Genomic DNA, 24,884 nt, shown 5'->3' with positions numbered 1-24,884 from the left:
GTACAACTTTTTTAATGTTAATTTCTATGGCTATCCATTAGAAACCATTGCAGTTTTACAGTCGTGAAATCCGAGTGCAAATATTAAGGATGCGATGTGGGAGATGATGCTACCTATTTAATGATTACTCGTACCTCCTGTCCTTTACATACCTTTTTAGAGCAGAACTCTTCTACATGTGTATTGAATTTCAAGGTAGAAAAAAGCCCTATATTTTTTGAACCAAAATAAGTATAATCTAAACGAAAATATATTGCAAATGCTTTGCAAATTTTAAAATGTTATTTCACAAGGATGTGCAAAGGTTTTTAGTGGTAACTGCATGATTCAAGAAAATATTTTGCATCTTGAATGTAATGCAAATTCAAGTATTGCCAGATACATTTCCTAATGTATACTGATAGCTGTTTTATTAATCCGTGCAGTCCTACACGCTGTTTTTTACCGTCAATGATCACTTTAACAGGGGTTACATCGGCATGCTAAATGTGTTAGAGGAAGATACAAGACATCATGGATTTTATTATTTGCAATTATTTGGAAAGACTTTGCTTATCCATTAAAAAGTGCATTTATGATTAAATGCATAAATAAGAGTGAAAATGAACACAGGGAACTCTAAGACCGGCCTGAACCTACTTGTGTCCATTACAAAGCGTGAGGCTGGTATGTCACTATATGACGATCTTGTCTCATGATGATCCAACTTACAAAATTGTTAATTGTTTTCAAAACACGTAGGAGTTGAAACTGGAAAACTGCTGCAAATAAGATAATTGCTTTCCTTGTCTCCTTTCTGTTGCAGTTTGGCACTGGTGTTACCATCATACAGCTTTTATTATATTAAAGCCAAAATAGAAGAACCAATAACTCAAGCCAGGTGTAAGTACTGTGAAGGTTCCCTGATTTTGTCTAGCATTGCTAAGTCTCAGATTCACTTAACAAAGCAATGTTTAAAATTCATAAATTTTGTGGAATTCACTGATGTTATCATGCCGTACCCAAAACCTGCAGCAATGATTCTAACCCCATTGTAACACCCGAGGTAACAAAATATTCTATAAAGATAGAATATGTGCAGGTGCCCCCGTTCCTCTGACGATCCCCTCCCACTTGCTCTGTACCTGTGGAATCATTGCCTTGTGTATCCTCTGTTGCTGTCATTTTAAGGGTCTGGATAATAATTTTTTTTTCATTCTACTAAGTAGATGTCGTGATATAGACTGCAGTAGTAAAACACTTTTTTGTTATTTTTACAGTAGTTACAGTATCACATTTAGCAAATTGCCTCTGCTGGCTGTAGAAATAGATGAATGTGAAAGCGCTGTTTGGCTTGGCCCACGGCTAGGTTTTTGTTTTGCACTTTACACATAGTTGTAGTGGATGTTTGTAATGTATTTTTGGATTAGACTAATTTCAAGCCATTTACAGATTCTGGAGAGAGAATTGGAAATGATACTTGTGAGTATTCAAAAGCTTTGTATTTATTACGTGTAGTTTAACTGCAATATAGACAGTAGACAAAATAGAACCCATCACATCCTTTTAACTTGGTATCCGAGTGTTGCAATGAACTTGAACAAATATGCAGTTAAATAGAAAGTTAGAAAAGCACTATGAATCTCCCTGTCAGGCATAGATATTGTTAGTTTAAAGAAAACTTGATTATTGCTAAATCCCTCTCGTCTACCATCACCTCCTGCATATGAAGTAGAATACGGCGAGTTTTTAATAATCAGTGATTTGTTTCATAACTTTGTCAAAGAGCAAATGGTTCAAAATTAAAGTTTTAGTGAGTGAATGTGGTTCTCTTGGTGGATTAGATCATCTGGTTTTGCATTTATATCACTATAATCTGCAAAACAGACCCTTGAAATAGCCACAGTATATAGAAGGTACTTGAGAAATAATAGAGGGACATATTCTTCAGTCTTCAAAGATGTTTGTGTTTTTTCCAGACTACAGCTGTATGTAAATTGAACCTTTGATCTATCTACGCACAATATTTTTATTCAAGGGGCTGTTTGAATAAAATATTGGTTTGTGACCCCTTTTGCTTTACCCTGTTTTTTTCTGTTTCCCTGCTTTCTCTTTCTGATGGATAGTGGCAATCAAAAAGGGCAAGTATATTCTTGTTGCTCAATTTCCTTCTGTTTACTGCAGATGATATTTTTTACTTATATTTCTATTCCTACTGGATATTCTCCTCTGTATTCTTCATCTCAGGTTTTTTTCCCATGATCATTGGGTACCATAGCAATAGAAAGGGGAAAAAAAAAAGTGAAGTGTTTTTCTGCATTCATGCACATTTCAATATGTTGCTAATCTCTAATCCTTCTTTGTCTGGTCCTACCAGTGTTCAGTGACACCAGCTTTTAAAGCCATTATTTTCAGTAGCATTTAAAGTGATGCTTATGTGGATGGTTTTTAAACTTTATTGCAGAAAATACTAGAAGCATTTTCCTTCATGTTCTGACAACACAGTGTCCCAAATATTTCTTTGTATTGGATTGTAATTCTAATGAAAACATCATATATGTTTTCATGGTGTTGTGATAATGAAATGCCTTCTCTAATTAAGTTGTTAGATACATTACTGTTGCCAGGTGTATATTTCATATAATAATCAAGTAGTTTCTTCCAATACTGTGAAATACTAAGAAGTATAAGGTATGTTACCAGGAAAGTGGCTCAAAAAGAACATTTATTTCTAAATTCATGGATGCATGCAGAAGCTAGTCAAATATTTTGAGAAAAATGATGGCAAAAAGCCCAGTTTACTTACTTGGTGTTTACTCTTCATCTTTGTAGATACAGAAACACTGAAGCTTGATCATTTTGATGAAGCTGGCTATACGTTTATAGCACCAAGGTTGGTTAATTTCCCAGTAATAAGTATTACTTCAGCAGTAAATAGGCATTTGATCAGATTAATGACATGTACGAAATACAGACTTGACCAATAAAGTTAATTTTGGTAAAAAATATTAAGTAAAAGAACAGCTATTATTTTCATGTTCTACGAGATCAATCTTTTCTTCTTGCTCAAGAGTAAATAGCATCTTCAGGCCCTGACTCCTTTTTACATTAATCAAGGAGCTGTAAAATCTGACATGTCATCATTTATTGATGTTTTTAATGGAAATCTGACACATATCTGCTCATTTCTTGCAGCTGTGACTTTTAAGATTTTACAGCTTTGTACTTTATCTTCTTATTTGAAAAATAGGTACCATAATACTTATCTTGAGATGTTTTCCAACTCCAAGATAAAGTGTTTCAAAGCTCTCTATCACTTAAGGATGAATTAATTTTTGATTCATGGAACAAAGAAATGATTCAAAATTGATCGAGTAAGTTCAGTAGTTCCCTGTTTTTTCATGTGAAATGATGTAGTCCTTGTTTACACCTTGTAAATATGTGTTTGCAAGGGAAACGGTATGATAAATAGTTCTTAAAAATTAATTTCCTTTAAAAGACAGTCATGATAAATAAAGGAAATGCTGTACCATCAAGTTCAGTTAAGAATTACTCCATTTCTTATTCATCATAGAAATTTCTGTATCCTTTTAAATTTAGACTGGTTTAGGTAGCTTCTATATTAGATTCGTGTGTAAAACATAGTTGTCTTTCTTCAAACGTATTCCCAGCTTAACTGTTTAATTTTATTTTTTTTTTCTGAAGGACTGAAGTTACTGATAATCAATTGTTTCATTTAGCAGTTTGCAGCATGTCCCTAGTTGTTAGGCTGATCTACATGAACAAAGCCTGCTTGATATGGAGCTCTGTTTAAATCTGAATGTTGGTATAGTACAACAAAAGCAAGTGTAGGGTCCTGCACCTGGGAAGGAAGAATGCCAAACACCAGTATATGTTAGGGGCGGACATGCTGGGAAGCAGCTCTGAGGAGAAGGACCTGGGGGTCCTGGTAGACAGCAAATTATCCATGAGCCAGCAGTGAGCCCTTGTCGCCAAGAAGGCCAATGGCATCCTGGGCTGCATAGGGAAGACTGTGGCCAGTAGGTCGAGGGAGGTCATTCTCCCCCTCTACTCTGCACTGGTGAGGCCACAACTGGAGTACTGTGTCCAGTTTTGGGCTCCCCAGTTCAAGAGGGACAGGGAACTACTGGAGCAAGTCCAGCGAAGGGCAACCAAGATGATTATGGGACCGGAGCACCTCCCTTATGAGGAAAGGCTGAAAGAGCTGGGACTCTTTAGCCTGGAGAAGAGAAGGTTGAGGGGGTACCTGATTAATGTTTACAAGTATCTAAAGGGTGGGTTTAAGGAGGACGGAGCCAGGCTCTTTTCAATGGTTCCCAGCGACAGGACAAGGGGCAATGGGCACAAGCTAGAACATAGAAAAATACACAGAAAAACTTCTTTACAGTGAGGGTGACAGAGCACTGGAACAGGCTGCCCAGGGAGGTTGTGGAGTCCCCTTCTCTGGAGATTTTCAAGACCCACCTGGATGCAGCCCTGAGGGATGTGCTTTAGGCAATCCCGCTTTAGCAGGGGAGTTGGACTAGATGATCTCTAGAGGTCCCTTCCAACTCTGAAGATTCCGTGATTCCGTGATTCCGTGATAGTAAGGCAAATTCGGCCTTTCAGGATCATGGTAAAGCAAGTAAAGGGCAATAAGGTATCTCATTCACATGAAATACTGGAACAGACTTCTTTTGTTCATGAAATTAATTTAATATAAAAAGCTTATTTAAAGTGAGAGCTCCCTGCTTTAGTGCTGAATACTCTCTACATTTTAATTTAAGTTGCTTAATGCCACCCACCGTCTAATATCTGCCTTCAAAATGCCCAGTGACTTTTATGGGGCTTGCTTGTATTCAGTGAATTGCCCAATGATATATTGCTTTATTTTATTACATTATGTACAGGACAGTAGTCTACTGTTTATCTGTTTCGGATATGTCAAAACAAAGGGTGTTTATATGCTTATGTGCTGTATACCCTATTAAAATTGTCTTTAAGACTTCTCAGTGACTATTTTGTAAAGAGGAGTTCCACGTACCTCCAGCATGGTTTAACCCAGGAGCAGACTAAATTCACTGGGCATTTTCTTGTTTAGTTTATAGACTTTATGATCTCCTAATTTCATGGCCTACACTCATCTTGAGCGTTTTTTCTGGGAACCTGTGCCCTATGTCATACATGGGGTCTTCTTATAATTCAGATTTAGGCAGGCACTGGAACAATTTATTTCCTGTAGATGCCTAAAACATTCAGTATGGTCAACATCCACTATTGGCTGTGGTAGTCCATTGCCGTACTAATGCCAGCCACCTCATTGTAGTTGCACAATTTTGCTTGGACTTAAAAATTGCTGAGCTGTATTTGTCTGCTTTAGGAGCAAAGGAAACAAAACTGAGAAGACTGATGTTTTGTTGTTTTTCAGAGAATACTGTAACGATGTAAAAAAATCAGATAACAACACTGAATTTCTGTTAAATTTCAATGAATTTATTGACAGAAATACTCCAAGCAGTTCATCATGTAAGTATTCTTCTCAATTTGCTGAAATTTTTCTTTAGGAAATACTTACTCATAAATGAGAATTAGTCAAGATGACAGTTTTCATGCCCAAATCACTGGGCATTTTAGTTTTTGTCTTCACTTCTATTTTTTAGTAGGAATACATATACTGATGGGATTTTATACCCAAGGTAGAGATTGTAAAATTAGTTTGCAGTTTTCTGTTTTTTTTTAAGAAAGTTTGCAGGCCATTATGCATCCAGTGTTTTCCACAATTCCTCTCAGCATTCTGTTCTAGCAGCAAATTACTACCAGTTCATTTTAATAAACTCCAAATATTTTGAATTTGAGCATATCAGCCAAAGTAAGTCTCAAATAGACTTCAAAATCTTGTAATGAAATCCTTGGTTTGCTTTCTCGTCAGCTTGTATAATCAAAATAAGTAAACAAAAGGAGCCAAGAACTAAAATAACCAATAACCAGACTAAAAGATAAGGAAGTTCTATTGCTGTTTCACAAAATTGTTAAAGAGATCTTGCTTGAGCTTGAGTTGTTTAAGACAGGCTGATGTAACTGCCACGGTGGTGAGCACAGCGCTTTGGGAAGGTTCTCACATATTTACGTTGTGCCTTAAACTCCATTTAGAATAAATAAAGAGTTACGCTTTTGAACGAACCATAAGTAATGCATTAAACTCTTGTTCTCATGAAAGATTCAACATTTGGATTTGTTTGTTTATGCATACAAGTCTGTTTAGCATCGTTAATAATTTATAAACAGTTGGAATAAACTTTGTGTGTGTGTGTGTCTTGCATTCCCTGAGCCTTTTTAACATGTTGCTGTCAGGGATCGCCGATCAATTAAATAACAATCTCTCTGGTAGCCCATGTAACTGAAGGAATGTGCACTTAGATAGGAGATCTTCTCACAAAAGACTATTTTTGCGTACACGTGTAGGTGGTGTTGTTTTTAATAAAGTGATCCTATTCATTGACACGTTGCTGACTGACTGAAATTTTACTTGAGTCCCTTTACTCAATCTTGGAAATGAAAGCATTCACCTCAAATGATTAAACGGGTTAATAAATGAAAATTCTAGTTTAATATTCACTAGTTCTATAAGCAAATATTGAGGACACATTTAGTGATATTGCAATATACACTAGGGCTTAGTAAGCAATTATGCCAAAGTGTTATCAAATTCTTGTTATATTTCATTTTGGAATCCACAACAAAATTCACTTTTTTCCTTCTTTCTTCTAATAATTAAGTTACTTTAAAAATAGTCTCCCGAATAAGTAAACAGTGTTGACTAAAGAAAACACTGGCTATGGAAATTGTCTCAGCTACAAAATATTGTTCAAATGGAATTGCTAGTAAAATGCCCAAATTAAATTACTCTGTATACTCTAAGTTTAGTGCCAGTTATATTTTGACTCGCCTCATTCATCTTTAACCTGTTAGAAGTTGGCCAGGCAGCCAGACAACTACCTCTGGCATCAGTAAGGGGACAGTAAGAGCAGTTACGTACTGGGCAGTAAGACCCTACTGGCCTTTGACATCTGCTTTATGTAAGTAGGCAAGTCCCACTTTGTGAAGATGCGGGCAGTACGAGGGGTCCTGAACAAAAACTGCATCCGGTAAAATATTAGGAGCCTATATTAGCTGAGATAAACATAAATCTAAGAGACATATTTTGATATTTATATTCAGGTAGAACTTCCATTTAATTTCTAGGACAATGCGGATGCAGTAAGGCCATCCAAATTTCATCCTGTGAGCTTTTGTCATTTCTTCCAGATGAAGAAATATTTGTAAAACAGTTCCCTAACTTATGTTAGATACTATACCATGACAGGGTGCATGCAAATAGGGAAGGTGAGTCTGTGGCATTCGATGTAGTTTAAGATGTTTATCTAGCTAAGCCATGTAAATATATCTAATGAGAATTGAATTAATGTAATTAAGATGATATGAGACAGTGCTTCCTGCTGGTGAGTCACAGCTGCTGGCTCTTTGCGTGGCATGCTCACACATTCAGACTTCAGTGGATTTTATAAAAAAGCCACTTTGCTGAAGTTTATGGAGCTTTTCAGTACCCAAATACATGCCCCTATTGATCTGTTTTGTGAAAACAGATTGAATTAGGGCATTTTTTTTAAAAAAAGGTGAATATCGGTTTTCTGGGATCTGAGGCTTAGGGTGAGCGCAGAGCCTGTCACAGCTCTCTATGGAGCAAGACTGAAGAAAAGCTGGTGGATTTCATTTTTATTTTCCCCCAGAAGGAGTTTTCAGGCTCCCCAGCAAGGTTCAGACCAAGAGTCAGATTTTCACTTTACATTATTCAGCTCCAATTTAGCCCTGTTTTATTTTCCGTAGCGGTAAAGTCTGTATTAAAGCGTGTGCTTGCTTCTGTTGACCATTCCTAGAACTTTCTCTTGCAAAGCGGTACTGAAAAAGATGCTTGAGAAGCCCTAACTTCAAACCATCTTTTCAGAGATATTTAGAAATTACCTATCCATCTAAGCCACTAGTTAAAAATTAGTTGATTTCCCTGTGCCCGTTCCCGGTACCCATTTCCAGGTGGCAAATAGGGTTCTTTTAGGAGGCTAGGACCTAACTGATTTAAATATATTTATGTTGTAGTTGATTTATCTCCATTTTTGTGCATGTAAGAGTAAGTCTAACTAAGAACTAAGTGTTGCCTCATTGCATCACGTGAGATAAAAAATGCTTGAATGAAAACATGCTTTAAAAATAGGTTAATTTCCAAATTCGGCATAGGGGCTTTGCAAAGCTGGGACATGTACCCTTATCCCCTTGCTTATTCCTATGCCACAAAGATAGTTTTTTAGGATACAATGAAGGAAAAGGTTAAGTGAAGTCAACAGTGTGAGAGCCATCTATTTAACAGTAAGTACTTGACTTAATTTGAAGTTAGACAGTATGTCTAATAGAAATGGCCTATTTTTTGTGGCTGTAGCATCTTGACAACTCAGAATTTCATTTAGCCGTTTAATGAAACTCCATGTCGTATGGTTTCAGATGAGTGTCTTAACTCTTTTGATAGGTAATACTGATATGGTCATTAGAGTTTTGCTGGATGCAGGATTTACAAATGAACTTGCCCAAAATTATTGGAGTAAACTGTCTCTGTAAGTATTCTTTTTATTGATGGTGATTTTTTTGGTGCACTTCAAGGTTTTACAACAAAATAAAATGCATGTGTGTGTACATACAGACATACAGTTAATGTTTACACAGGGCAGATATTTAATTCACAGTTACGCACTTAAATGTCAACCCTTGACATAGGAACTTGTGAGAATTCCAGTCAGTTTTCATTTTAAGTCTTATTTTTCTTACAGTGATGGAGTTGTTGCACAATTTGTTGTTACAGATGGTGGAATCACTAGAGTGTTCCCAAAAAGGTAACAATTATTATAAAATAGTATAATATGAGAATTCTGAAACCTGAAAGGGTGGAATGTTAGATAATGGATTTATTGAATGAAAAACAACTTCTACAGTCTAATCTCTGCTGATAACTATGAAATGAATGGAGTGTCTTGATTTTCTTTGATTTTACCTGTGTCGCTGCTTGAAACTGATCTGTAACATTATTTCCATAGCCAGTCCTTGTAATCCAAATTTCTAATCAGTGTAGAGTAGCAGTAACCGCAGTGCCCTTGTGGTAGTAGTGGGGCCCTGCTAATCCCTAATTACTCCTAAGCACTCAGTCGTTTGGCAGGCTGCAAATACTGTAAAGCAGTAGGTAATTTATATATTTTTTTTAGACTAATAAGAGCAGACCAAATGGTCCAGGGACTTCAGGAGAGAAAAATGTATCGTTACCAGAGGGCAAAAAGGGAATGTGAAAGTGGTAGTATAATAAGCTAGACACCCCCATCAGTGACTGGGAACATTGAGGGCACCAGTACAGATATACCGGTAAATGGCAAATTTATTGATTTTCTTAGGTTATTCTGTGTTTCACCCAAATGGGAAAATAACAGTGAATTTTAGTCCCAAAATCAGTATATTTTCTGTTTTGGTGTTATTAATGATATAAAATCTTTTGGGGTGATTACTCAAGAGACAGCATGTGCTATAAAAGTTTGTTTATATTTTGTTGTAAGTAGTGTTGCAGTTCTATTTGTCTCAATATATCTAAAAACATTGAGACAAGATCCATCTTGTTCCAAGAATACTGTTTTCCTTTATTTTTTCCACTTAAAATAAAAAAAATAAAAATAATTACACCTGGCAGTTAACCAGTGAGAGATGACAAAGTCTGAGGACTATATGAATGAATCTCACATAATTTCCAATTGTGAAACATCACCTCCGTCCCCCGTAGCTCAGCTTTAATGAGGTACTAACTATCTTTTTTTTTGATCACTATTTCTGTGTGATTAGGGCAGGAGAAGATTGGTTGGAAAATGCTGAAACTTATGAAGTCAGCTTCTATAAACGGAGTTTAGATAATGACAACTATATTTTCACAGCTCCGTACTACAACAGTAAGTCATCACTGTTTTGAAATGCCAGAGCTAACGAGTCCAATATAAGTGTACTTATGGAAGTTTCCTATACCAGTTGAGGTCACTGATAAAGCATGCAAGTGGAACACTCCATAAGAAAAAAAAAATCTTGGGATGTCACCCATTATTAAGGAAAAGGTAGCTAGGAGGGCACTACACAAGGGAAATCATAATTTGTCATCTACTCTGGTGGCCCTGCATGCGCAGAATTAACAAAGCTGAAAATATGCAGAGTACTGGTGTTCATTTATTATACTGAAACAGTGTTTGACAGAGATGCTTTGGCAGAAGTATTTTAAAAGGAAGCGAAAGAAAATCGCACTGGGGACAGTAACACTACCTAAGAAAGCCTTATTTGAGCTGAGTTCTGTGTACATCCTCAACACCAAGCCTAACTTGGGGGAGCAGGTATAACAGGCAACAGTCCCCAACTCTGCCCACTGCAGTGCTGCTTCATGTAAACTTTGCTTTTGAATTCTATTTCCAGTTGCGCTTATTCACCAAAACCAGTTTGTCTGGAATACCGTGATATTTAAGACCTATATATGCACAACAGTAAGCGCTCGTTACTGATGTGAAGAGCATTAACCTTGCCAAGCTCAGCTAAAAATGAGATGCTACCACAAATGATATACTCCTCTCTTAAACATATGGGATCTTTTATTGCTGTTATTTCATACTTATTTATTGCATCTTTTCTCAATAAAATAGTAACAAGGTAATTAAGTGAATTCCCCGAAGCCTTTGTTATTCCTCAAAAACCTCCAGGGAATGTACTTCTAACTTGCTTTTTCATACGAAGCAGTGTTGAAAACAGGCTGAAGTCCATCAGAGGAGTAATTGCTGGGTAGTGAGCGGTGTCAGTATACTCTGCATTGAAAAATACACAGACGACAGCAGGATAAAATCTCTTTGGCTCCGATCCTGGTTTTAACAGAGCTGCTCACATGTGTAAAAGTATTCCTGGCTCTGCTTGCAGGAAAAAAGAAAAAAAAAGAAAAAAAAAAAAAAAGCCTACAGAAACTTTATGAGGCAGTGAAACTGTGTACAAAAAGTGAATGAAGAAAAGTAAATAAAAATATTTCTCTTAGTCATCCAGATGTTGGTGATCTGAGCTCTTACAGGTGATAAACGCATAGTGAAAATAGGGCGGTGCTTTTGAATAAGGTTTTCTTTTTTAATAATTCTGGGTATTTCGATAATCATGAATTTCAGTTTCAGAGGAAGAGGCACTCATATCACCCTAACCATTTTTTTTTTCCCCTTCTATACTCTCAGAAAGTGGTGCCAATAGCTATGAAACAGGTATCATGGTAAGCAAGGCTGTGGAAATAACAATAAATGGGAAGCTTCTGAAACCAGCAGGTAAGATAGAGTGGTGCCGAATACATTCATTATTTGGTTGTTGCTCCACAGTGAATTAGAAATTTAATTGAGATTTCAAAGAAACTTCACTTTATATAACAATCTTTTCTCTGGGACTCTTTTAATCTTGCTGGTGGAAATCAAGCCAAAGATCTGGCTGGGTTTGAGTAAGAGTGTTTAATTTATTAGTCTCATGAAGGATGTTGGTGGTCAGAAAACTGAGCAAAACTCATATTTTATCCTTTTCCAGTTTAATAATTTAGATGTTATTATAGTTTCCCCCCCTTTTTTTAGGATTCTACAGTTACCTTATTTTTTTTTCGTTTTACTAAAAAAGACTTTCATGTATTTCTTGTTAGTTGTTGGAATAAAAATTGATGCAACCAGCTGGATGGAAAATTTCACAAAAACCACAATCAAGAGCCTGGTAAGCAATTGACCAAGTCTTTTTTGAACTTTATTTGCATTTCTCAAAGCTTCAGATGCAAATAGGTCTAACAGCTCTTTGTGCCAGAGTCACACTGATGCGTAGTTGCCAAGTAGTTGTGGTATTTAAATCATCCAAATGCACAAAATAAATCTATGTCGAAACAGGCTGTATTTTGTACGTGTCTTGCTTTCATAATTATAGAACATGGATGAAGACACAGAAAAATGACCTATTCCAGCCAGTAGGCTCCCTACTAAGATTCTGCTGTAGCAGTGAATAAAATCTGCAGAATAATTGGTTTAAAAAAAGCCCAACAAAAAACAGAAAAAAGTCAATCTATTTTTATTTACTATGGAGCATGCATAAGCAGTGAACAGTAAGGGTTTATATGGCAACCAACGTCACGGCATTTCAGCAGAACTTAATGACCCTTTCATTCCTCACTTCTAATGCTTAGGTGTAAATAGGAAGGAGGAGAGGCCAAATCAAAGGAAAAACTGAGGAATTAATAATACATTAATAGTACAGCAGAGGTACAAAATGAAGATAATTATGGAACAATTGGATGCGGCAATGTTGCACATTGTTGCACGTTGACAAAAATACATAACTGAAAAAAAAGTAAGGAAGAGGAATATCTCAGAATTCATTTGAGATGAGTGACTGCAGCATTGTCCAGTAGTAGGAGACAGTTATGTCCGTATGTATATACATATTGCAAGAAAAAGAGAAAAACCTGTTGTTAATCAAAGCCATAAAACCTAACTGGAGATGGTGGGCTTCCTTCATCACACGGGATTCCCAAGCTTTGAGACTGGTGAAGCTTTTCATGGTCAAAAAAGGTACTTGGCAGCATGTTTTCTGGATTTTCTTTCCGTATCCCAAGCACATGGAAATGCACGTGTTTTTTCTCCTTTACTTTATACCCACAACTCTGACATCCTGGCAAGTCCCCCAGACTATTTCTCTCTAATATATTGAGCATTCTTAAAAAGGGAGATGTATCAAAGAGTTTGTGAAAGACAGTAGAGCTTGTGCTGTCGATAATTACTGACTACGGGTTGTTCAGAGATATTTCTGATAAATGACACACACTCAAAATTAATTTTGATTAATATACAGATATTGAAATTCAAATCACTTGTTCTTGTCTTGATTGATTAATATCACTGTGAAATATAGTTTCCTTTGACATATTTTTGTGAAGATTACTGTGCTTCTGTTTTTTAGTGCAACAGTGAAATCTGTGGCTGTGAGAGAAACAGTATGGTAAGAATATGTTCACTTTATGAATATCTAGCAGATTATGAAAATTCACTTATTCTCTCTAGATTTATCTAAGGCAACTATTCTATCATTATTGTTTGAGGGTTAATTTTACAGAAAACGGGACTTAGTCATTTGTGTCTTGAGAAAGAGATGAAGATTAGGAGGGGAGGGGGTGAAAGAAGATACAAAAGTCAGGTGAAGTACTTGCAAGAATCATTGCAATGAGGTTATGAGAACGAGGGAAGGGAAAAAAATAGAGTAAGAGCAATAGAAAATTATGCGAAGAAAAATGTGAGAAAGACATAAAAGTAACTTTCAGAGCAAGAGGTGAATCCTAAGAAAAGGGGAGAATTAAAAAAAAAAAAAGAAAAAAGAAAACCCTGAGAAAAAGAACACTAGAAGAAAAAGACCTTAGAGAAGGATAAATGCAAAGCGAAAAGCACCAGAATACGGGATGTGCAGTCATTAGCCATCCTCCTCTCCTCTGTTCCCAGCCCATTCAGGATCTGGGAATCCTGTGCACTCAGGAGAGCCCAGCTTCAGGGGCAAGCACAGTATCAGATTCTGCCATGTGCTTAAAAGCTTCCTCCGCTCAGGTCTTCCGTGAATTCTTTCGTGGAGGGTGGAGATCCTTAAATGCAGGAGTTACAGCAAAAAGGGTACGCTGGGAGGGTCTCTATTTGGCCTCGCTGCTCTCTCTCCAGTCTCGGACTGCAAGGATCTTTTACAAAGTGCAAAGCGCAGGGAACCAGTGGGCTTCCCAGTCCTGCACCTGACATCTGGAAGAAACCCGCTACAGTCCTTGGCAAGTGAGAATAAGCACGACTAGTGAGCTGACAGTCTGCCCTTAAGACTTTTACCATTAAAAGCTGCAAATGGAAAAGGACTTTAAGCATGGCTGAAGCACATGAGAAGTTATAGTCCCTTATTATGAGTTGAGATTCAATTATAATCAGACTTAATAAGGATATAGCACTCAGAACTAGCAAAGTATTGAGCAAATAAGAATTTACAAAACAACTTTTATGAAATTAAGCCACAAATAAGCCTTTGATCTGAACAAACTTTTATAATACTGATAATGCTGCTTATTATAGCTTAATATTGGCCCTTGGCTATGGGGTTGTGATTTAGCCTGAGCCACATAGATTTGAAGATACTTTTTAAGTGTTGAATAAAAAATAGTTTCTTACAGAGTGTTCTCTTGACAAATCCTTTCTGCAAAGCATATTTTACTTTCTTATAATAGCATGTGGACTGTGTTATCCTTGACGATGGTGGATTTCTTTTGATGTCAAATCGGGATGAGTATACACAACAGGTATGTATATTTTTAAGGACAGAACATGAAATAAAATAGGAAGATGTTTTAAGAGAAAAAAATAGCTTTCCACTCTTAGCTTACTCTAAGAATAACATTTCCAAATCACAAAAAAATTTGTTGTATCAGAAATTCCAGTTATTTTGTTAGTCTTTTGCACAACCTTATTTATGGTTCAAGATGCCGTACTTCTACCAAGTTGCATTCTTTCTGCTCTGCCCTTAGGCTGGCAGGGTGCCCATGGACTTATGATGGTGAGGGCAGGTAGTATGGCATACACACACCTTCTTTCCCATATTCTTCTTGTTCTTCCCCAAGCAAGGTGGTCTCATTGACAATGCATTTAACAATTACTGTCTAACTGGAGTTCTCCAACTAAGTTTTTGGGAGAGAAATAGTCAAACAAAGAAATAAATACGTAAGCAGCACAAGCGGATGAGTTGTGTAGGGGGAAAAATAGTAGGGGGTTGAAATCAGAACTGTTCACTTTTTAGTGATAAAAATACTTGAAAATACTTTAACTTATCTCCATATATTTTCCCTAATCAGATTGGAAGATTCTTTGGTGAAATTGATCCTGGCTTGATGCGAAACCTGATTAACATGTCCCTGTATGCCTTTAACAAGTCGTACGACTATCAATCGGTCTGCGATCCTGAAGAAGAGCCAAAGCAAGGAGCTGGACTTCGTTCTGCTTATGTGGTCAGTAGCCCCTTGTGAGGTGACTGGCATTCCCTTAAAAGTGTGCAAGTGTTTATGCAAGTAACATAATGTCTCTTCCTTTTCTCCCAGCCTACGATAACAGATATTTTGCATCTAGGATGGTGGGCTTCGGCAGCTGCCTGGTAAGTGCAAGTGCGTCAGAAATCTGTATGTCCAAACCAGAGTTAATCAGTAGGTTGAGACTGTATTAGTCTGAACCCTTTGTTTCTGCAGTTTCTTATGGTGTAAATTCTTAGCTATGTCTCCAAACTCCTTAGGAAATTCAGTGTTCTGTCAACAGTTGAATTCAAAACTGCTCTTGCCAGGTTTTGTGATTGCGTGTTCTGACTACAAAATCAGCTTCAGGAAGCAGAGTTGGGATTAATGGTCTAAGTCTGACCGGCAGGTGCGAAGGTTCAGATGAAGTTATTATGTTTAGAATTATTGATCACTTGATTCCCTCTTTCAGAATATCCTTTTTCCCTTTTTCTAGCAAGAAGCCTTGAGAAAATCAGTGTTTGCTTTTCAGTGAATCATCTTACAAGAACACATGAAGCTTCTCTATTGCAAAATGTAAAGAAATCTGGCTTCAGGCTGCAGGATATCCAATACATTATCCAATGGCACAGTTCAGTTACAGGTTCTCATCATAATTATTAGTTGGTTCTTTGAAATGGAATGTGAAAAGCACTACTGAACTATTTAAAGGAAGCAAATACATATAAAGCATTTTGGATAATTCTATAGTCATGTGTCCTAGCATTTTCTAGCTGAAAGGGAAAAGTTGCGTTATTTGGACTGTTGTGGAGTTTTGGGATTGATCTTGAGAGAGGCAGAATTACACCAGTAATGGGTTTGTCTTTCACGAACACAATACTGTATCTTTAAAACCAAAGATCCATTAAGGAGCTTTCTTTTCTTTTGACTTTGGTTTGTGCATTATTAGTAATAGCTACAGAAATAATTTTACCTGTTTCGGAGCCATGTAGATAGACACCCCTACCAGCTACTTACCCCAGCACCAAGTGGGATAAGTAACTGGGACTGATGTGATACTTTTGCATTGGTGTGAATTGCACCCTTGGAGATTATTGGTTCCTTTTTCTAAAGTTTTGTTATGCTTATTTTATATAATACTTATCAAACTGGAACAAATTACCTCCTTTATGAAGCTAAGAGTTAAAATATATAACAGCTGAATAAACATATAGTAATTTTCTCACGGATAGCACTATGAAAACTGTATGTTGTTTTTTATTGTTGGTGACATTTTGTTAACAGCAAAAGCAAAATTCTCCGTTTTCTTGCACAACAGCAAACCTCAAAAACTGGAGATGGGCAATAATCCAGAAGAGAAACTTAAGCCCTTCTCAAGCAGAGAAACTTTAGGTTATCAGTGTTCAAATCAGAATCAGTGGTCTGGACTCAATTTAGACCTGCGGTTTATTTTGTGTGATGTTTAACTTGAAAGCACGTCATGAAAGTACTTTCTGTGGACATGTTTTTAATGGAATCTAGGTCAGAAGCAGGCAGAGAAGGCCATTAAGCAAGCAGAGTGAAAAGGGCTGACCAAAAATGGATTCAGTGAGACACCTGGCAAAAGCAAATGCAGAGAAATAAGAGAAACCAGGTTATTAAAGAAAACTATAGTGTTTCAGGCAACAATGCGGGATAAAGGTGTGAGTGATAATTTTCAAAATTTATATGCAATATGTCAGCATTTAGTTAAGAGAGAACGTATCATTTCTCCTTCATGCTCTTTTAACTCAGAAGATTTTACAGTTTTTCCAGGCTGCCTTTTTCACTCAATTCCCTGTAAATTCTGTTGAATCCTCACAAAGGATTACTGTTTTCTGTCAGCAAATGGCAGGGGAGGTTGGAACTAGATGATCTTTAAGGTCCCTTCCAACCCAAACCATTCCATGATTCTGTGAATGGCGTCAGGTCTCTGCTCATCCGTGATGACTGGTGCACTGTCCAGCTGATCACTCACGGCACAAAGTTGTGGATGTGAATCCAGAGCTCCTGCAGGCAATGCCTCCACTGGAAAGGTGACAGGCAGATGCTGTTTCTTTATGCATGGATCACACTGGGTAAGGAGAAAAGGAAAAAAAATCTTGGAGGTTGAATAAAGTTATACGGTCCCTTCTCTCTGCAGAAGAAGCGCTAATGCAGGATGAGATGAGGAGAGATCAAGTATTATTTTTAGGCAGAAGGAAACCTAAAACATGATGACAGGAAACTTCAACTTAAGAAGGTTTAAGCATAAACAGGGAGTCAGGGAACCTAAATTGCGATTCCTGTTTTGACAGGTTGGTAGAGGAGAAGGGGGCCATGTATGTGGCAAGCCGGTACTTGCTTCAAGTGAATAAAATAGGAAGAATATGATCATGAGCAAAGGAAAATAAATAAATGGAGCTCTTTAAGCCTAAGTGTTCAGCAGCATCTAGGAGGAAAATATATTCTATACCTCAAGAGCAGGAATAGAGATGGTTTTAAAAGTCAACTGCTACAGTAATGGTTTTTATAATATACTTGTAATATTCCAGTGTTCATCTCCTTCTCAGCAATTTAATCAGCCTTAATCAGTATAAAGTATCTAATGCAGGAGCATTTTTCCTGAGTGTGTTCAAAAGGAGTTCTGGTTAGTTTAAGTGCTAGAGGGACGCCAACATGCATCTTCCACCTCCCGCAGAGGTATAAAAGGAGGACATGGATGGCATGATAACATTTCCATTATGTGAGTTATGAGCACAAATGACAGCAAATCTCAACAGTAGCATAAAAGATTAGCATGAAAGAAGACTGGCAGAAAGCGTGGAAAGAAAACCAGGGCCAAACTGTAAGGTTTAAAGAAACACAGCTTCATTAACTGGCAAAAGCATAATTAGCCACGATGATTCCATTGTTAATTATTCTTATTTGAGTAGTTTTTAAGGACCCAGTAAAACACAAAGATGGCAAAAAGCCTTTAACAAATGTATATTGTCTTTCTGTGTTCAGGTCTATCTTACAGCAGCTGTTTTTGAGCTTGACTTTTCCACGTTTCCTTGAGGCAGGTAAGTCCAGGGAATGTTAAAGAGTCAACTTTGAGTGAAGTAGAAGGTAAGAATCTAGGCTGGGGGCCATATTTGGATCTCCCCATTGTGTCTCTGACTTAAAAATGTCCTTGTTTATTTATTTATTTTCTTCTTTCTGTCAGCTGACATGGAAGATGACGACTTCGGTGCTGCCCTGCCTAAAACAAGCTGTATCACTGAGCAAACTCAGTATTTCTTTGAAAATGACGATAAATCTTTCAGTGGGATTGTAGACTGTATAAACTGCTCCAGGTAAATTTTCTTCAATATAAATAATAACTTTTTGGATATTCATTTATTTTACAAAAGATAATGACACTGTTATAAGAACAAAAAAAAAAAATTAGTTTGGATTAATGACACCACACTTACAGAAGGAAGACAAAGAAGTATAGAGGCAGTAAAACGATAAATTTCATTGTCTTTGTATTTCTTTAGAATGAATTTTAATTGTAATAATTGAAGAATTATAGAAATACTTCAGTAAAATTTTTTATAGTCTGTATATGCTTCATCAAAATTGTATTTCTGTTTCTGCTACAATTTATTTTCTTGTAATTTATTATGTGAATTTAAAGGCCTTCTGCAATATTCAGAAGATTATTTTCTTTAATCTGGTTATGCACTAGAATTTTTGATGGCCAAGAGATTATGCAATTTATCTTCACATTTACCTTCTAGTCAACAGTGCTCATGATTTAAGAGCTGTGGGTCTTATTAAGCAAACCATGCTGTTTTGTTCTGTGATTAAAAGAATTATTCTTCAGGTGCCATGTGCCTGTTCAAGATGATGTTTAATATTAAAAAAATTGGATACTTCAGAAACATAGCAACTTGGACCTAATTCTGCATTTCATACAAAAGCCTGCTGGGTTGAAAGTTTCCATACATGAAGACTTTTTGAAAATGTCTTAGAAATTAAAATTAACAGTCAGATTTCAAAGTTCTTGAAGACCATATTTCAAGGCAGGAAAGAAAGACAGAGGACATTGGGGAATGGTGAATACAGCCAAAACACCCAGACATTTTTTTCTATTTCCATACTTCCTCCTCCATGTTGCTAGTATGTGTTTGTGTGGTTCCTGGTTGTACAGAGAACTCATTAAGCTGGGGGGTTGGGGTTTGGTTTGGTTTTTTGTAAGTTTGGGGGTTTTTTGTTTGTTTGTTTTTTTAATCTGGTGAGTTTTCAGAAGAGTTCTTTAGTTCAGTTTACTGAAAGACTACAGAAATTACTAAGATAATATTGCAAAAATAGTGCCACAGTGTGGGAATGAGTATGAAAGGACAATTTAAGCTGGTTAAATCAACCAGATATGTAATCACAACATCAGTTATTTAATTAACAGGTATTTTGTCCTCTTATTCTACCCAATAAGTGGTACGAACTCATCGTCTGTGAAATTTCAGAAATAACCTGATCATTTCACATCTAAGTAATGTAACTCTGCTTTATAGAGTGGTAACCACCTATAGAAAAAAAATTGTTTGTTATTTTATACATGTATGAAAATGTATTTAGAATCCGCTATGAAAACGTATTTAGGATCCACTAAAAGCAATTAACCTGTTAGATTAACAGGTTTCCCCACTAACTTAAAGGCCTTATGTGGAATTATATGCACGTAAAAATGCAACAAGCACACATTCAATACACAGCATACATACCCTAAACCTCTGTCTCTCCTTTCTTACAGACAGGTTTATGCGTTGGGGTTTTGTTTGTTTGTTTGTGTTTGTGAATGGGGGTTTTCTCAGCGTTGTTAGGGGAAGAAGTGAGGCTGAACTGATTTCTCAGTACAGCTACTGTTGCAGCAGTACAGAGCTGGCTATTAATTCAATTAAAGTCATTTTATGCTCTTTCCCATTTTTTCCACTACTAAGTCTAGTTAAAAGGGGGAACCGTGGAAATGTCGAAAAGACTACAAAATTTGTTATAAATGTTTCTTGCTGTTCATTAATGGAAAAGATAAACAGTAGCAGACAGACTGAATCTGTGAAGTTGGATTCCTTTTATTCCAATACTGTATTCCCTTCTCAAATACGGATTTCCTTGCTTCATTTAAACATAGGTTTTTGTTGGCTTTTTTTCCAGACTTTATCACGCAGAGAAGATTTCAAACACCAATCTAGTATTCATTATTAGTGACAGCCAACTGCTGTGCCGCTCCTGTGACCCAAAGCCACTGATGCAAGCGGAGAAGCCGGGTATCCTTTAAAATCAAGTTATTTAGTAGTGTGGATTGATTTTTGGCTATGATACGCTGGGATATATTTGGAAAAAAAAATGTCCTGTTTATGTGCATGTTAGTAGCATGGTTGCCATTGGAGTACTTGAAGCAGCAGATATTTGTGGGTGATATCACAAATCATCTGAGACAGCAGTCATTGAGGTAGAGAGAAAAGCTGTTATTTGTGAGGAACTAAACAGAAATGGGCTCACAGGGACTTAATGAAGTTTCCAAGAGACAGATGCAATGTCTTGGATCCAGGACAGAATAATGACATGCAGCTGGATAGGCTGGGGGTGGAGTGACTAGAAATAGCTTTGCAGAAAAGGACTTGAGGATCAAGATGGGCAAGAAGTTGAACATCAGTTACCACTGTGCCTTGCGATGAAGAGGGCCAGTCACATCCTGGGCTATGGTAGCAAAAGTGTAGTCAGCAGGTTGGGAGAATTGATCCATCCCATCTCTTTAGCACCGGTGAGACCACGTCTGGAGTGCTGTGTACAGTTTGGGGCTCCCCGGTACCACAGTGACATATTGGAGGAAGTCTAGTGAAGGGCCACCAAGGTGGTTGGCATCTGGAGCACAGGACAGGCAAGGGGAGCCTGAGAGTCCATGGTTTGTTCAGCCTTTAGAAAAGACAAGGGTATGTCTGTCTAGAGAAATAATCAAAAAGGGCACCACCAAGATAGAAGTGTTTGATCATGAAAAGGTGAAATGCTGCCCTGATGCCTGCAAAACTGAGGTGAAGTGATGGAGGCACTTTGGTGTGCTCAGTGCCAATGAGAATGCTTAGTTCTTGTGGAAGTTCTTTAACCATCAAAGGCTAGAGTTGCTGCTAGCACAGAATTTCTTCAAAGCTGACTGGAGACATAGGTGGCATACATGCTAAGCAGAGTCCTTGCATCACGTGGATTGAAATTAAAAGCATGTGAAAGGTTGTTCTGATTTACAACCACCTTCATGCCAATCTCTATGCCCCTAGCCTGTTCGCTCCAGTAGATAGCTGCAGGTGATGATGATGGAAATACATAAAAACAACATACACATATTCTAGGCCAGGAGAAATTCACCTTAATTTTTCTCTGCTCTATATGCATGAGGATAGCATGCCAGAAATGGTAAATCAAGTCATGTTTTGGATTATTGTGACAGAATATAGAAAACAATTAGTAATACCTTTGTCCATGTCAGGAAGTTAGTTGAGACAGCCTCTCCCATTCCTGAAAGAAAAGCAGATGGTGGTAGAGATGACTGTGTTTCTTTGGCACAAGCAATGTGTTCATTGCCACATTAATACAACTGGAATTTCACCTATGTTTGGGCTGAAAAGGAAGTTACATTGGGGTGGAAGCAATATCCATGTCATCACAGAACTATGTAAACACAGCCAAATATTCTAATCGGCTCCAGTCCATGACAGTTTGATTAACTGTTGCCACTGTCTGAATTTATAGACACCACTCACTATAGAAAATGAAGCACGTTTGATGGGAAATGGGCACATGAAGTACATTTCCCTGTGGGACCCAAACCTTCTAGAAAGCAGTAAATAACCTCAAAAGGCAGCCAGAGCAGCTGGGTGGCCTTACATTGACTAAATGAACTATTTCATTTTTGTTCCAACTATGCAGCACTAAGCTATTCTCTCTTTACTATAACTAAGGTACATTGTGAAATGCAGATGTAGCATAACATCACACAAGCAGACAGAATGGCCTCTGGGTGCTATTCAGAGGGTTATTATTAGACTCTGCTTCCTTCTGGCTGGTACGGCTTTGCTCATGCACATGGTCTTTTAGAACATTTCTACGTTTCGACTTCCCTTTCAGCTGGGCCCCGGCAGAGGAGAGGGGAGGTGGGTCTGATAAGATCTGAATGAAGACAGATGTAGATCTGTAGAGCTAAATTCCCTGTCCTCTTGCTGTCTCTTCCATTGGGCATCTCCGCTCATTGCAGTGAGGCTGCTCCAGTACTCCACAGTAGCGCATGGATAGGATTCCTTCAGGTATAAGTTAGAGCTACTAAGATAAGTAAAGCTTTGGTGCCTGATTTTTATAAAACACTCTTGCTTAGCTTTCATGTGTGTACTGCCAACAGTGGAATAAAAAAAAGCTTAACATACTGAATGGTAACATAAGCAGGTTTCAACAGAAGAGGCTTTTGCAGTTTGCCTTTCAAGTACACTGCCATGACTTGTGTCCCTTGTTAGCCTGTGGCAAATGTGAAGTATAGTACTTACATCTAAATATCAGCAATTACAGATTTCAGAGGTGTAAGCTAAAGTATTACCTCGCATTTACAGTTAGCTAATTAATAGCATGCCACCGCTCCCGTTTCTATCCTGCTGTTCTGCTGTTAGTTTGGACAGCATTTTCTCTGTCTCCCTTCATCACTGAAATGCTAATGAGATCTGATTAGGTTTTCTGTCATTTACCATCAAAGTCTACAGTGGGATGATCTTGTCTATGATATTTGGGGTAATATAGGTGTACACATCATAAACCCAGCAGTTCTTCTAGGCCTTCACTGCAATTTTCAGCCTGTATGTAACTTTACTTTCCAAACAGGCTTCTCGCTTTTACTGTGTTTCTTCATTTTAGCAGAATAAATCAGTGGTAACGTGTGCTATAACCAATAAGTACCATTGAAAATTTACTACTTCGTCAAATATGTTCTGTAATATTTATGCGATGGTAATAAAAGCAATACAGAAAATCTTAAAAAACCCTCAGCTTTTATATTTATTTATCTTGTGTACAGTTCTGGAAGTACTGGCTCTAAAAAGTCATGCAGGATGTTTATTTTCTTGATTAAAGCAGTGTAAAAAAAAGGGTATCTGATTTCAATTTATCTGGAGGGTTGGTTTGGTTTGGTTTTCTTTAATTTAAACAAGGTATGGTGACTATTGATGTTTATTTCGGTACTATCTGAATTAGCATAAAACTTCTCCCACGAAAGTAAAAACAGAATGTTAATCCTGCTAATGTACGGTGCAGGAAAAACAGTCATGGTCCTTAACCAGAGAAACAGATGAAGGGCCAAATCCTTGCGAAATGGTCAAACAACCCAGATACAGAAAGGGACCTGATGTCTGTTTTGATGAAGCCAAACAGGTAAAATTGAACTTGTAAGACTTTAGGACTATCTTTAAAAACAATTGTAGAGCTGTTTTAGAAGAGCAGTGAAAACTGCATTTAAATGTACCTTGGTGCCTGGCAACCTTTCTATCTATCACTAAACATACTGTTCACTCTAGATCATAGTCACTCTATTTTAAGTATCCCATGATTAACATAAAATTAACAGCTGCTTTCTTATCTGCCTTTCCTGTAACCATTGCACTTTCACACATGATTCCCTCTAAAAAAACCCCCAAACATCAGCAAGCGTAAATCTGATGGTCCCTGTAAGGTGCTGTGAAATTCAGTTCCTCAATGGCTTTCACACCTAGATGATAATCCTGGCTTAGAGGTAGTATTTTTATATTAGCTTTTCCAAATATTATTTAAGATGCTGATAAATGATAAAAAATATTATATCTGGTTTAGGATACTGTTCCACTTAGAAAATCTGCAAACATGTATTGACCTTAGGTCACATTTTTAATAGGTATAAAACTTAAATCAGCAAACTTTGCTGTTTAGTACTCCCTGCGCTGTATAAAATAAAGTTTTGAAGGAGAAAAATTATAACTGTGCCACAGATATAATTTACTTTGAGTATAATCTCTTACCTTTCAAAATACTGTATGAAATAGAATATGTTGAATTCAAATTGATCTGAATAAATTTCAAGACAAAAGGTATTGAACAGGGAAGTATCTGCCGTTATAGAAATATTTTAAAAATGCATTTTTAATGCCTTATCCCATTTCTGCAAATGAAAGATTGTCCAAAAGTAGTGCAGTTAGTTGGCTATCACTGCCATATACCAGGTTTTAATCCAGTATATTCTCTGCTTTTCTTTAGTGGGGCATAACGTTTGAGAAGTCTGGAGTGTTAAAGAAGTCCAGACAGTTGGTATTCAATGCATTTTTCTAGTAACCAAATGGTACTTTAAAAAGGAAGTCTTCTTACTGGCCAACAAAGGTTAAACAAAGTTGAAAACCCATCCAAAAGCTATTTGGTCATTGTAAATATTCCAAGTCTTCCTGATACGATTGTGTGTGAAAGTACAACTCTTGCTCACTAGCTTGATGTGCTAATCAGCGTGTAAGTCATGTGTTTTGTAACAGTGGATTGTTTTGGTTAAGTTTATTTGCAAAATTTGCTGTGAATCTCTTGCTCTTGGGTGGATGCTTTCACATTAACTCTGCTAACTGCCAGCAATCTGCATGATATCTCATCTTGTATGTCTTTTTTTCTGTGTTTTCTTTCCTTTCCTCTACTTGCTACTTTGCCCGTTATTAATAGGATCAGCCTATATGCACAACGAGTCGTGCCTCTGCCATGACGTCTGCTC

At 37.2% G+C, this 24,884-nt stretch overlaps 1 protein-coding gene across 5 annotated transcripts in view; it reads left to right on the top strand.

The window, feature by feature from the left end:
- The window catches only part of CACNA2D1 (calcium voltage-gated channel auxiliary subunit alpha2delta 1), a 430,557-nt gene that overhangs the window by 392,537 nt on the left and 13,136 nt on the right, over positions 1-24,884 (top strand). For 3 of the 5 annotated variants that reach the window (XM_063323544.1, XM_063323542.1, XM_063323540.1), the window contains 17 exons: positions 806-882; positions 1,432-1,461; positions 2,812-2,872; positions 5,408-5,505; positions 8,555-8,639; positions 8,853-8,915; positions 9,904-10,007; positions 11,307-11,393; positions 11,753-11,820; positions 13,054-13,092; positions 14,342-14,413; positions 14,963-15,115; positions 15,206-15,258; positions 18,119-18,174; positions 18,318-18,447; positions 20,288-20,400; positions 23,454-23,536. In XM_063323544.1, the coding sequence (XP_063179614.1) occupies positions 806-882; positions 1,432-1,461; positions 2,812-2,872; positions 5,408-5,505; positions 8,555-8,639; positions 8,853-8,915; positions 9,904-10,007; positions 11,307-11,393; positions 11,753-11,820; positions 13,054-13,092; positions 14,342-14,413; positions 14,963-15,115; positions 15,206-15,258; positions 18,119-18,174; positions 18,318-18,447; positions 20,288-20,400; positions 23,454-23,536 (1,372 nt within the window). Of the gene's footprint in view, positions 1-805; positions 883-1,431; positions 1,462-2,105; positions 2,121-2,811; positions 2,873-5,407; positions 5,506-8,554; positions 8,640-8,852; positions 8,916-9,903; positions 10,008-11,306; positions 11,394-11,752; positions 11,821-13,053; positions 13,093-14,341; positions 14,414-14,962; positions 15,116-15,205; positions 15,259-18,118; positions 18,175-18,317; positions 18,448-20,287; positions 20,401-23,453; positions 23,537-24,884 lie in introns of all 5 variants that reach the window. The other 2 variants (XM_063323541.1, XM_063323543.1) reach the window with 2 other exon arrangements.

This window comes from Chroicocephalus ridibundus, chromosome 1 (genome assembly GCF_963924245.1).
Source record: "Chroicocephalus ridibundus chromosome 1, bChrRid1.1, whole genome shotgun sequence".
NCBI lineage: Eukaryota > Metazoa > Chordata > Aves > Charadriiformes > Laridae > Chroicocephalus > Chroicocephalus ridibundus.
The sequence above is the reverse complement of the archived record's forward strand: the minus strand, read 5'-3'. Positions and strand labels throughout refer to the sequence as shown.